This window comes from Eptatretus burgeri, chromosome 4, assembly GCF_056783735.1.
Source record: "Eptatretus burgeri isolate ZD-2024b chromosome 4, Ebu_testis_v1, whole genome shotgun sequence".
Classification (NCBI taxonomy): domain Eukaryota; kingdom Metazoa; phylum Chordata; class Myxini; order Myxiniformes; family Myxinidae; genus Eptatretus; species Eptatretus burgeri.
Window position 1 is genome coordinate 135,411,643 of NC_140964.1, and position 13,645 is coordinate 135,425,287.

Consider the following 13,645-nt stretch of genomic DNA (forward strand, 5'->3'; position numbering starts at 1 on the left):
CGAGACTGGGTTCGAATCCCGACCCACCTAAAAACTGTCCACCCAGTGTTTCACATGCACAATCAATATGTTTGCCGTCCCTTGGAAGGACGTTCAACTGGACATCCTGTTGCTCACTCACCTCAGCTGTGGAGTTATCGCCGACACCAGCCAGTTCGTGATAGACTTAGGTAAAACTTCCCTTGGCCGAACAGACGAGAAGGTGGGATTGATGGTGACCATCAACATAAACACACTCGTTAATCCTTCATCCATTAAACAAACAAACAACCAAAAAAAGAATACCTGTGAAACATCTTTCCACAACCCTCCCATTATAGAATGGAACAGTTTATTGCCGCACAAAATGTCATTTCAACATTTATTTGGCTTTTTCAATCTGGGGCGTGTTCAAAACCACCTTGATCCAAGACGTGAGTCACCCAAGTGATGATAACGAAAATGGCGCTGCTCACATGACCTGAAGCTCATTGCGGTGACACTTTTAACAGGTTATGAGCGTTCTATTTATTTTCAATGTTTCCTTCATTTTGGTACATATTTAATCCATCTATGTAATGAAATGTCCATTTCCCTCCCTCACGAACCTGGACTGGTTTGGTGGAGTTCACATTTACGTTCAAATGATTCCCGGAATAAAATGATAAATAATTTCTATATTTTAAAATTTTGGTTTACATGCACTAGCCCAGAGACAAAGTAACTTCCTCGCATTGTTATCACCATCACGGCTTCAGCAGTTGTATGAGGTAGGTCGGGCTACAGTTTTACATTGTTTTGAGAGGTGACGAAGAAGAAGTACAAATTGGTGATTTCGCGATCTCTCTTTGTGGTGTTTTCGTGATGTATTTTGGTACCTATTTAAGTATTGGCAGTTTAGAAAACGCTTTAAAATAAAAGGTTATGGGTTTTCAATGCTATGACTTCACTCTGTTTGAGTTTATGAGCATATCATTGTGAACACATTCGAATGGGTGACCATTTTTATCCTGAATCAACCCTCCATATGGAGTACGACCATACACCGTGATTAGACAGCCCATCAATTAGCCTGGAGTGCTCTGCTAAAGATGACAAAAAAGCATAAGAATTAATTTTGGATGTAGATATTTTGCCTATCAAAAAAGAAGTGGGATATCATAAGTGTGTTGAAAGAGATATGCTGAGGCAAATCACAAATACCTCCCAGATTATGATGCTTTAAATGATTGTTCTTATTTCATGCACAATGATGCCAATAATTTATGTGGATGGACCATGTCTGAAGCTCTACCGAAGGGGGTTTAAAATGGGTCAAAGAGAAGAACTGTGAAAAAGTCTTGAAAGATGTTTAAACTCGACAAAAAAAATAATTGGACGAGGGAAAGTTAGGATATTACTTTGAAGAGGATTTCAAACACTCAGAACATCACAATACTCATAAATACTTAACATTTACCCCTGATAAAGAAAGACCAAAAAATAATGTTTTTCATGATTACCAACAATCATTAATAACATGTAAACACAGATCAAAGGAAAAACTTTCAACTGCATGAAACGATGAAGACAATTCAGTCTATGATCAAGGAAACCTGAGACGATATATATCAGTTGGCTTCAGAACAAAGAAAATAAATACAATTAAAAGTTTTTAATCAAACGCATTGATGCAATCCATCAATTTCAACACTCTGATGTGAACAGTTATGAAGACTTACTTCGAGAAAGACTTCTACAAGTGAATAATTCCGTGTATGGAAAGAGGATGGAAAATGTGAGAAATAGACAAAACATAAGACTCAATGATTCTTCGGAAAAAACATCCAAATTAATTAAATGCATCTTGGGAACAATCAACCAAATTAATTAAATGCATATTGGGATCAAGCAACCAGATTAATTAAATACATATTGGGAACAAACAACCAAATAAATTAAATACATATTGGGAACAAGCAACCAAATTAATTAAATACATGTTGGGAACAAGCAACCAAATTAATTAAATACATAGTGGGAACAAGCAACCAAATTAATTACATATTGGGAACAAACAACTCTTCTTCTTCTTCTTCTTTAGGCTGCTCCTGTTTGGGGTCGCCACAGCGGATCATCCGTTATGATTCGCATACTGATTTGGCATAGGTTTTACGCCGGATGCCCTTCCTGACACAACCCTGGTCACCTCTTACGACACAGGGATAAGGATTGGGTTTTACCATGATTCAGGCTGGCCTACACCCTCTCATAGCAGGACCAAGTGCAGAGCTCCCGTCCTCAAGTGATCCTCCAACCCGTCTCCGAGTAGCCGGATTACAGGCGCACGCCACTACGCCCGGTATATTGGGTACAAGCAACCAAATTAATAAAATACATATTGGGAACAACCAACCAAATTAATTAAATAAATCTTGGGAACAAGCAAGCAAATTAATTACATACAATTTAGGAGCAAGCTTCCCCTCGTCCCACCCTTCTCGGCTTCCCACAAACCCTCCCCCTCTCGGGTTCCCTCCTCTCAGTCCCACACCCTCCACCTTCCTTAGACCCTCACAGCTTCCATTCCCCTACTCCACAACTCTTCACAGGTTTCTTTCCACTTTTGTGATTGAGAGTTTGTGGCTGCTTCCATCTTGTTCACCTCATGACCTCCTCTCGTCCTTATTCTCCCCCACCTCCCTCATTTCTCCAAATCTCCCTTTCTGATCCTGCATGGCTCATCCTATGCTGATTGAAATTGCATTTTTTAGAGAAACCTTTATCACAGACAGAAAACTTGGAAGGGAATGCTCCAGTGTGGGTGGCACTATGGATATTTAAACTCTGTACATTAATAAAAACCTTATCACAAATGGAGGGAGGATGCTCTCCTGTAAGGACGCTCTCCTCTATGGATCCTTATATGTGTTTTCAAACTGCTATTGTGAGAGAAACCTTTATCACAAATGGAGCATTTGTAAGGACACTCTCCTGTATGGATCCTGATGTGATTGTTCAAACTACCTTTAAGATAAAAACTTTTATCACACACAGAGCATTTGTAAGGACGCTCTCCTGTGTGGATCCTCATATGTGTTATGAAACTGCGATTGTGAGAGAAACCTTCCTCACAAATGGAGCATTTGTAAGGACGCTCTCCTGTATGGATCCTCATATGTGTTTTCAAACTGCAATTGTGAGAGAAACCTTCATCACAAATGGAGCATTTGTAAGGACGCTCTCCTGTATGGATCCTCATGTGTGTTTTCAAATTGCATTTGGAAGAGAAACCCTCATCACAAGTGGAGCATTTGTAAGGACGCTCTCCTGTATGGGTCCTGACGTGAATTTTCAAACTGCCGTTTGCAGAGAATCCTTTTTCACAAACAGAGCATTTGTAAGGACGCTCACCTGTATGGATCCTCATGTGTGTTTTCAAACTGCTATTGTGAGAGAAACATTTATCACAAACATAGCATTTGTATGGACGCTCTCCTGTATGGATGCTCATATGTTTTTTCAAACTGTCTTTTATCAAGAAACCTTTTTCACAAATGGAGCATTTGTAAGGACGCTCTCCTGTATGGATCCTGATGTGATTGTTCAAATGAACTTTTTGATAAAAACTTTCATCACACACGGAGCATTTGTAAGGACGCTCTCCTGTGTGGATCCTCATGTGTATTTTCAAACTGCCTTTGTGAGAGAAATCTTTATCACAAATGGAGCATTTGAAAGGATGTTTTCTTGTGTGGATCCTCATATGAGATTTCAAAGTGCATTTGTAAGAGAAACCTTTATCACAAATGGAGCATTTGTGAGGATGCACTGCTGTATGGATGCTCATATGCGCTTTCAAACAGTCTTTTCTTGAGAAAGCTTGATCACAAATGGAGCATTTGTAAGGACACTCTCCTGTATGGATCCTCATGTGTGCTTTCAAATTGCATTTGCAAGAGAAACCCTTATCACATACAGAGCATTTGTAAGGACGCTCGCCTGTATGGATCCTCATATGTGTTTTCAAACTACCGTTTTCAGAGAATCCTTTATCACATACGGAGCATTTGTAAGGACGCTCTCCTGTATGGATCCTCATATGTGTTTTCAAACTACCGTTTTCAGAGAATCCTTTATCGCAGACGGAGCATTTGTAAGGATGCTCTCTCGTATGGATCCTCATATGTGTTTTCAAATTACCTTTGCGAGAGAAACCCTTATCACAAACAGAACATTTGTGTGTTCTCCCCCCTGCATGGATCCTCATACATCTTTTAACATTACTTCGTGAAGCAAAATCCATCCTGTGCCCATGATACCGATAACGTATTCGCTTTTCAAGAACCTTTTTGTGTTTGATTAATTTAATATTCGTGCTGTTTCGATCAGAAGTGCACTTGTATTTTAAAGGTAGTGCGTCTTGATCTGGTGGTTGCTTCTTCACAGACTTCTTCACTGTCAGGCTCCACCTCGACCTGATTTCTCCAATTGGACCTCGTAATTGTTCTAGAAAAAAACAAAGAGCAATAAAGTTTGGAATTTTTTTTTTTTTTAAGTGAAATTAACAACTGCAGAACATAATGTGTTCTTTGTAAAATTTTATAGACCAGAAACACCAACACCCACTGTTATATGAGGGAATGAAAACTTACAGACTCATATCCTGTTATTTCTGTCCAGACAAAAGGCGAGGGGACCAAGCCTGACAGGCTTGTTGGTACTCAATTTATATTGTTCTCTTTGAGGAAGATAAGGGTACCCTTATATTCCTGTATAGTTTATTATTGTCATGTTTGAGGGTCACCAACGTGTTTGCCTTCGCGCAGGAGGTCTGATGAACGCCTCCACGGATTTCCGAAACGGTCCCTTACTGCGGTCAGTTATTTTAACTTTCAGTTCGTGTTCCTCAAAGATCATTCAATAAAAACTGAACCAAGTGGCAGAAAACGCACCAGAGGCAATGGGCAGGAAGATGTCTCTTGCATTTATAAGTTTGTTAATTATAAAGAAAGGTGCAGGGAAGAGGGCAGACGAGACATGATCATAAATGGTACTGATCAAGCAATCGATGAACACAGAAATGAATTGGGGGGGGGGGGGTGGAACAAAAACGAATGTACATTGACTTATGAACATACCCCAATAAGGCACCGACAACACTGATTCATACGAAGAGGAATCGGGCAAGGGAGTTCTTGCATGGCACAAAGCAGGTTGAATATGCAAGAGTCTGGCGCACAGGCAAACTACTGCTCAGGATGGGAAGTATCGCAGGAACAATCCAGGTGAAGACAGACGAAGAAGACGCAGTCAAAGACCGAGAGAGAAAAGATGGCGGTGAAGCAGAGGTAAAAAAAGATGCTTAAAGCCTTCAGGTTACCCTCCAACTCGGTGTTACAAGCTTCATCTACAGCTCCCATAACTGTGCTTTCCACCACGCTTCTTCTGCACAATAGGCGTTCTGTTGTGTCCTTTCTCTTGGCCCCTCGTCATCCTTTTAGGCAGAGTCGTCTTCCAGACCGTCCCGCTCACCAGGTAGCCCCAAAAAAAAAAAAAAAATTTTTTCCTGCTTCCAAACATGACAGCGCATAACGCCATAAAAGCTTGCACACATCGGCCTGAGAGATCGTGATGGCTTTTATAAAGTGTGAGACACGTGTGCCTTGTTGAGATGGGAACTCCTCACCTGGCCCCACCACAAACAAGAGGTGTTTTCGCATACCTGACTATAAATTACGGATGCTGCCTCCTCAGCATCACAGCTTTGTAAGTGGTCAGGAGCTCAAGAGGGCCGAGGAAGGACTTTGCACGATGGAGGATTCCCAGTCGGCGACTGGCTTTTGAGGCGAGGTTGGAAATGTGACTTTCCCAGGAAAGGTCATGGCAGATAGTGAGACCCAGAAGCTTGAAAGAAAAGACTTCTTCCAGAGAATTGTTGAGAAAATGGATGGGGGGGGGGGGTTTCTAAACGGTCCTTTCGAAAAGACATAGTGAGAGTGTGAGATTTGTCTGGATTGAAAGACATGTTCCACGTGTTGGACCAGTTTGTGATTTTATCCAGATCTGCAGTGAGCGAAGAAGCTGCTGCTTGCCGGTCTGAGGGATGACAGATGGTACGGCAGAGGGTGGAGTCGTCGGCAAAGAGAAATAGAGGATTTTCCAGAGAGTCCGAGAGATCATTGATGAAAACCAGAAAGAGAACAGGGCCCAGAACGCTACCTTGAGGAACTCCAGCCTGCACAGGAAGAGGGGATGAAAGAACTCCATTTAGGGCCACACGTTGACTGCGACAGGAGAGGAAGTCTGCGAGCCATGAGTGGAGATGGCCTTGAATACCATGGGAAGAGAGTTTGGTGAGTAGTGCAGGGTGCCAGACTGTGTCAAAAGCACGTGATATGTCCAGGGATACGGCTCGGATTTCCTGTCTGGCATGGAGGACCTCCATCCATTGATGGGAGAGCAGAAGCAGCATATCCAGGGTAGAGTGACCTTGTCTGAAACCAAATTGATGATTGGAAATCAAGCCATTGGAGAAGAGGAAGGATTTCATGTATGAAGCGATGATGGATTCCATAACCTTGCTGATGATTGGGAGAAGGCTGATTGGTCTGTAGTTACAGGGATCTGTTTTTGCACCTTTTTTATGCAGGGCAGTGATGTTAGCATCACGTGCATCAAAACGACTTACTCTGAGAAGTCCCTGTTCCATGGCATTCTAATCTAATCAAAACACACAGATCACGCTACACGTCTTGTCTGGGAGCCACAATGAAAAGAAGGTCAATTTTTTTCGTTTGTTTCACCCTCTGTGTGGACAAGGATTATAACTTGTATCTGGAATGGGAGGGTCTCTGGAGTATTTTTAGACGAGGTGTAATCATCCACTGCAGCAGCAAGGTACTTGAAATGACAAATCTGTGAAGGCACTCCAAGCAGCCCAGCCACGTGATATTTTTTGTAAACTTCACATAAAGTATGTTTTCCGTGAAATGCTCAAAGATGAATTTAGGCAGTGAAAATGCATACATACAGTTCTGGCCAAAAATATTGGCACCCTTGCACTTTTTTCAAATAATACACCATTTCTTCCAGAAAATTGTTAAAATTAAAAATATTTTTGTATCCACATACATATATTTCTTTGGTTTAGGTCAGGTCAGGTATGGGAGCATGAGCCAGAACAGCGCGTCGCTGCGTCCACTTTCCACCATGAATCCAGGGGCCTCCGTCTGGCCATCCCCCAGGCAGATGCCAGGCCCATCGCCATCTCCTTGAGATGCCGGTGAACCTGCTGCAACCACGAGGCACGTGGTTGGCCCATTGGCCTCCTCCACTCACGAGACTCCCTCGCTGAGAGAATCTGGTGAGGCAGGATCAGCGTCAGGAAAACGAGCCACATGTCCATACAGCCGCAACTGACGCTCACGGACTATGCAGGTAACAAATCTCATCCGAGTCTCTCTCAGCAACCGGTCATTGGACACAAAATCCAACCAGCGATAGCCAAGGATTCTCCGAAGAGACCTGGTACCAAAGGAATTAAGTCTCCATCTCAGATCCTTGGTCAGAGTCCAAGTCTTGCATCCATAGAGCAAGACTGGAAGCACCAAGGACCTGAAGACTCGGACTTTCGTCATCCCGCACAGGTACCGGCAGCGCCGCACCCCATGATCCAGTGAATCCATGACTCCTCAGGACCGACACAGACGTCTATTGACCTCTGACTCTCAGCCAGCAGAGACATGAATATCACTGCCAAGGTAATTGAATCTCTCCACGACCTTAACATCCTCACCACAAACAGACACAGACAGGACAGCAGCATCAAAGATGTCATTGAAAGCCTGGATCTTCGTTTTGACCCAAGTAACCCGTAATCCCAGCGGTTCCGACTCCTCATTCAGCACCTCGAGGGCCCCCAAAAGGATATCTTATGTCTCCGTAAAGATGACTGCATCATCTGCGAAATCAAGGTCCGAGATCTTGACATTCCCAAATGATGCACCGCAGCTTGATCTCTCCGACATCCTCCCTAGAATCCAGTCCATACAAGTGCTGAAAAGTGTGGGGGCCAGTACACACCCCTGATGAACTCCAGTAGCAACTGGAAATAAGTCAGAGATGGTACCACCACATTTCACAGCACTCTCAGTACCAGAGTAGAGTTCAGATATCAGATCGATCAGTTTTGGTGGCACCCCAGGAAGACCAATGGTGAAGACCAAAGACCAAAGAAGACCAAAGAAGGGAGGAGAAATGGTGTCGGGGTAATCCTGAAGGAGGATTATGTCAAGAGGGTATTGGAGGTGAGGAGAGTGTCGAACCGAGTGATGAGTGTGAAGTTGGAAATTGAAGGGGTGATGATGAATGTAATCAGTGTATGTGCCCCACAAGTGGGTTGTGAGATGGAGTATAAAGAAGAATTCTAGAGTGAGTTAGATGAAGTGGTGGAGAGTGGTGATTGGAGAAGGTTTCAATGGGCATGTTGGGGAAGAGAATAAAGAGGATGAGGAGGTGATGGGTTGGTACGGTGTCAATGAGAGGAATGTGGAAGGGCAGACGGTGGTAGATTTTCCAAAAAGAATAGAAATGGCTGTGGTAAATACGTATTTGAAGAAGAAGGAGGAAGACAGGGTGATGTACAAGAGTGAAGGAAAGTGTACACAGGTGGACTACATCTTGAGCAGGAGATGCAACCTGAGATGAGAGACTGTAAGGTGGTGGCAGGGGAGTGTGCAGCGAGACAGCATCGGATGGTGGTTTGTAGGATGATTTTGGAGGTGAGGTTGAGGAAAAGAGTGAGGGCTGAACCAAGGACCAGATGGTGGAAGCTGAAGGAGGAAGACTGTTGCGTGAAATTCAGGGAGGAGGTGAGACAGGTTTTGGATGGTGGTGAAGAGGTGTGGGACGCTGCAGAAGTGGTGAGAGAGATAGCTCGGAAGGTAACACTGAACAACAAAAATTTTTTACTGGAGATGTGTAAAGTGATTTAGACTAATTTGGGTACGCTGATTTCAAAAATCATAACCGTTTTGCTGTATCACGTCAGGATTTTCAGTAACAGAAATATTCCCATTGCCTAGAAGTCAGGATTTCAATGAAATTTACAAAAAATCATTTATTTCATCATGAATGCTTCAAAATTATAGAAATTACAGAAAAACTCCACTAGAATGTAATTAAAAATGCTTTAGGCATTTGGCTTTGCGTTTGTGCTGCTCTGTGTCAGTTTCACGATGCAGGAACCAGCAGAAATCGCCCATCATGTTCGGGTTGTGCCGCCCTTGGTAACGCGTCTCCATGAGTGAAATCTCTTGGTGGAATCGCTCGCCGTGCTCGTCCGAGACTGCTCCCAAGTTGTCAGGGAAGAAGTTCAGGTGCTGGTGTAGGAAATGGATTTTCAGGGACATCCTGGAGCCAAGTTTCCTGAAGGACTCCAGCAGCTGCTGCACTATTTCTTCATAGTTGTCCGCGCGCTCGTTCCCCAAGAAGTTGTCCGTCACAGCTTTGAAGCTCCTCCACGCTGCCAGCTCTTTGGGGTTTAGAGTTGTCGGAAAAGTTCCGTCCTTCATAATCTGTCAGATTTGCGGTCCAACAAAGACACCAGCCTTGATCTTGGCCTCCGACAAGGTGTTGCCAAACTTTTCCTTGAGGTATAAAAACCCACGCCCATTCAGATCCATTGCCCGTACAAAACTTTTCATCAAGCCGAGCTTTATGTGGAGTGGTGGAAGGAAAACCTTGGCTGGGTCGATAAGGGCGACATGCTTCACGTTGTGTCGACCAGGTACATGCTCTTTTCGCTCTTCCCAATCTTTCTTCGTCCAGTGATTCTTGTCGTCTCTGCTATCCCAGAGACAAAGGAAGCACATGTATTTCGTGTAGCCTGACTGCAGCCCTAACAACAGCGCCACCACTTTCAAGTCTCCGCAGATGTGCCAGTTGAAGTCATTGTACTTGATGGAATCAAGCAGCTGCCGCATAGTCTCATAGGTCTCTGTCACGCCGAACGCATGAGCCAGTGGGACTGATGGTTTCTCGTTGCCATTGTGGAGCAAAACAGCCTTCAAGCTGTTCTTCCCCGAGTCGATGAAGAGGCGCCAGTCTGCAGGATCGTGATCACACCCAAGTTCTTTCAACAGACCGTTGATGTCACTGCAGAATGTCATCGTGTCTTCCATCTCAAAGAACTCAGCCATGTCTCTGTGACGTGCTCTGAACAAGGATATCTTGGTGTTAGGTTCAAGTAGATTCCACTGCTGCAGCCTTGATCCAAGCAGCTCTGCCTTCGCCTTTGACAGCGAGAGATCTCTTACAAGATCATTTAAGTCTCCCTGGTTCAGAAGGTGTGATTCTTGAGTGTCGGGTTCAAAAGGTTCATCATCACCATCCTCTTCACCACTGCTTACAGCTATGTTCTGATCAGCTGGAGGTGTTGGAACGGGGTTCTCGTCATCATGAGGCACAGGTTTACGAGCAGAGACGCAGTCAGCGTACTTGATGTGACCTTTATTCTTCTTGTTGAAGCCGGCGATGCTTGTGCAGCAGAAATAACAATCATCATGATGATTCTGCGGCTCACGCCATATCATGGGCACCGCAAATGGCATGCTCGCGCGCTTGCCCACCAACCACTGAGTCAAGGTTGTGTGACAGCTTGTGCAGCAGATGTGTGGTGCCCAGCTCTGTTCTTGGTCCCCCACCTTACACCCGAAGTAGTGAAAGTAGGCGGCCTTCATTTTCACTGCTGTAGATATACTTCGCTGTTGATCTTTTTTAGTATACCGACCACAGACATAACAGATGTTGTCAGGATGATTGGTACAGGAACGCCTACTCATCTTTATCTGAAAGAAAGAAATATAACACAAGTTAACAACAATTGTACGAAATAGACATGTTAAAGACATATGTAAATTTCATTGAAATCCTGACTTCTAGGCAATGGGAATATTTCTGTTCCTGAAAATCCTGACGTGATACAGCAAAACGGTTATGATTTTTGAAATCAGCGTACCCAAATTAGTCTTAATCACTTTACACATCTCCAGTAAAAAATTTTTTTTGAAATTTGTTGTTCAGTGTAATCGGTGTGACATCTGGACAGAGGAAGGAAGATAAGGAGACTTGGTGGTGGAACGAGGAAGTACAGGAAAGTCCAAGGAAGAAGAGGTTGGCGAAAAAGAATTGGGATAGCCAGAGAGATGAAGAAAGTGGACAGGAGTACAAGGAGTGGCGGCGCAAGGCGAAGAGAGAGGTGGCGAAGGCTAAGGAAAAGGCATATGGTGAGCTGTATGAGAAGTTGGATACAAAGAAGTTGGAAAAGGATTTGTACCGATTGGCCAGACAGAGGGACCAAGCTGTGAAGGATGTGCTGCAGGTCAGGGTGATAAAGGATGCAAATGGAAATGTGCTGACAAGCAAGGAGAGTGTGTTAATAAGGTGGATGGAGTACTTTGAGGAGCTGATGAATGAAGAAAATGAGAGAGAGAAGGTTGGAAGAGGTGGAGATAGTGAATCAGGAAGTGTGGTGGATTCGTAAGGATGAAGTGAGGTCAGCTATGAAGAGGATGAAGAGTGGAAAGGCGTTTGGCCCAGATGATATACCAGTGGAGGCATGGAAATGTTTAGGAGAGATGACAGTGGAGTTTTTCACCAGATTGTTAAATAAAATCTTGGAAAGTGAGAGGATGCCTGAGGAGAGGAGATTAAGTGTACTGGTTCCGATTTTTAAGAATAAGGGTCATGTGCAGAGCTGTGGTAATTACAGAGGTATAAAGTTGTTAAGGCACACCATGAAGTTATGGGAAAGAGTAGTGGAAGCTAGGTTGAGAGGAGAGGTGATGATTTGTGAGCAGCAATATGGTTTTATGCCAGGAAAGAGCACCACTGATGCGATGTTTGCTTTGAGAGTGTTGATGGAGAAATATAGGGAAGACCAGAAGGAGTTGCATTGTGTGTTTGTGGATTTAGAAAAAGCTTATGACAGGGTGCCAAGAGAGGAGTTGTGGTATTGTATGAGGAAGTCGGGAGTGGTAGAGAAGTATGTGAGGGTGGTGCAGGATATGTATGAGGACAGTGTGACAGCGGTGAGGTGTGCGGTAGGAATGACGGACCGGTTTCAGGTAGAGGTGGGATTGCACCATGGATGGACTCTGAGCCCTTTTCTGTTTGCAATGGTGATGGACAGGTTGACGGACGAGATCAGACAGGACTCTCCATGGACTATGATGTTCGCGGATGACATCGTGATCTGTCGTGAGAGTAGAGAGCAGGCTGAGGCGAGCCTCGAGAGGTGGAGGTACGCACTGGAGAGGAGGGGAATGATAGTCAGTAGGAGTAAGATGGAGTACATGTGCGTAAATGAGAGGGAGGGTGGTGGAATGGTGCGGTCACAAGGAGTTGAGGTGGTGAAAGTGGATGGGTTTAAATATTTGGGATCAACTGTCCAAAGTAACGGAGAGTGTGGTGGAGAAGTGAAGAAGAGAGTGCAGGCAGGATTGAGTGGGTGGAGAAGAGTTTAAGGAGTGATTTGTGACAGAAGGGTATCTGCAAGAGTGAAAGGGAATGTATACAAGACGGTAGTGAGACCAGCTATGTTGTATGGTTTAGAGGCGGTGGCACTGACAAAAAGACAGGAAGCGGAGCTGGAAGTGGCAGAGTTAAAGATGCTGGGATTCTCGTTGGGAGTGACGAGGATGGACAGGATTAGAAATGAGTATATTCGAGGGACAGCGCAGGTAGGACGGTTTGAAGACAAAGTGAGAGAGGCGAGATTGAGATGGTTTGGACATGTGCACAGGAGGGAAGCGGGGTATATCAGGAGAAGGGTGCTGAGGATGGAGCCACCAGGTAGGAGGAGAAGAGGAAGGCCAAAGAGGAGGTTTATGGATGTGGTGAGGGCGGACATGTGGACGGTTGGAGTGACAATGGAAGATGTGGAGGACAGAGCGAAATGGAGACGGGTGATCCGCTGTGGCGACCCCTAACGGGAGCAGCCAAAAAGAAAAAGAAGAAGAAGGTCGCAGTGGAACAGAGTGAATACTGGGCAGAATGGACGGTTAAAGATTGCTCACCATGGCCAGAGGTCAGGTCATTTGACCTCCCAGTAGTGCAGAATCTGCAGAAAGCGTTGCAAAGACGCCATGGAGTCTCCAGTAAGAAAACACCAGTGAATTGCCTGGGATTTGGGTTATGGCAAGAGGAAGCAATTAAAAGATCAAGCACAGCCAAGCAAGCAACCTTGGCGGGAAAGGTTCTGAAGCTTCAGGCTCAATTAGAAGGTGCAGAGCAGCAAGCTAAGGATGCGGAAGCATCAGCGCTGGCACCCAGTCAAATAACAGGACATGGCCCATCGTCTGTCCCGGTGTCTGCAGCACCGCGGCAGGGGTACTCCAACATCAATACAGTTCCATCGACACCCCAAACCCCGGCATATCAACAGCTGGGACTACCTCAGTCAGCTGCACAGCATCAGCTGTTCAACCCGTCATCTGGGTGGCCGTATAAATCTCTATATATCCAAAAATCCCAGATCAGGCTTGTGACGACATGTGTGTGTGGGAAAGTAAAATAACTCAAGGAGCGGTGCCCCCCCGTCACCACTTATCCCATGTGAGAAATTGTTCCAGGAATGACAGCAGCACCAGCAGCGCAAAGCAGAGAAGGGCAAGATGTGCAAGCC

At 44.7% G+C, this 13,645-nt stretch overlaps 1 protein-coding gene across 19 annotated transcripts in view; it reads right to left on the reverse strand.

Annotated features, from left to right (window-relative positions):
- Positions 1–1,618: 1,618 nt before the first annotated feature.
- Positions 1,619–13,645, reverse strand: part of LOC147029183 (uncharacterized) — a 56,500-nt gene continuing 44,473 nt past the window's right edge. For 17 of the 19 annotated variants that reach the window (XM_085876363.1, XM_085876357.1, XM_085876360.1 and 14 more), the window contains one exon: positions 1,619–4,467. In XM_085876363.1, the coding sequence (XP_085732489.1) occupies positions 2,828–4,467 (1,640 nt within the window). In that variant the 3' untranslated portion in view covers positions 1,619–2,827. The other 2 variants (XM_085876376.1, XM_085876375.1) reach the window with 2 other exon arrangements.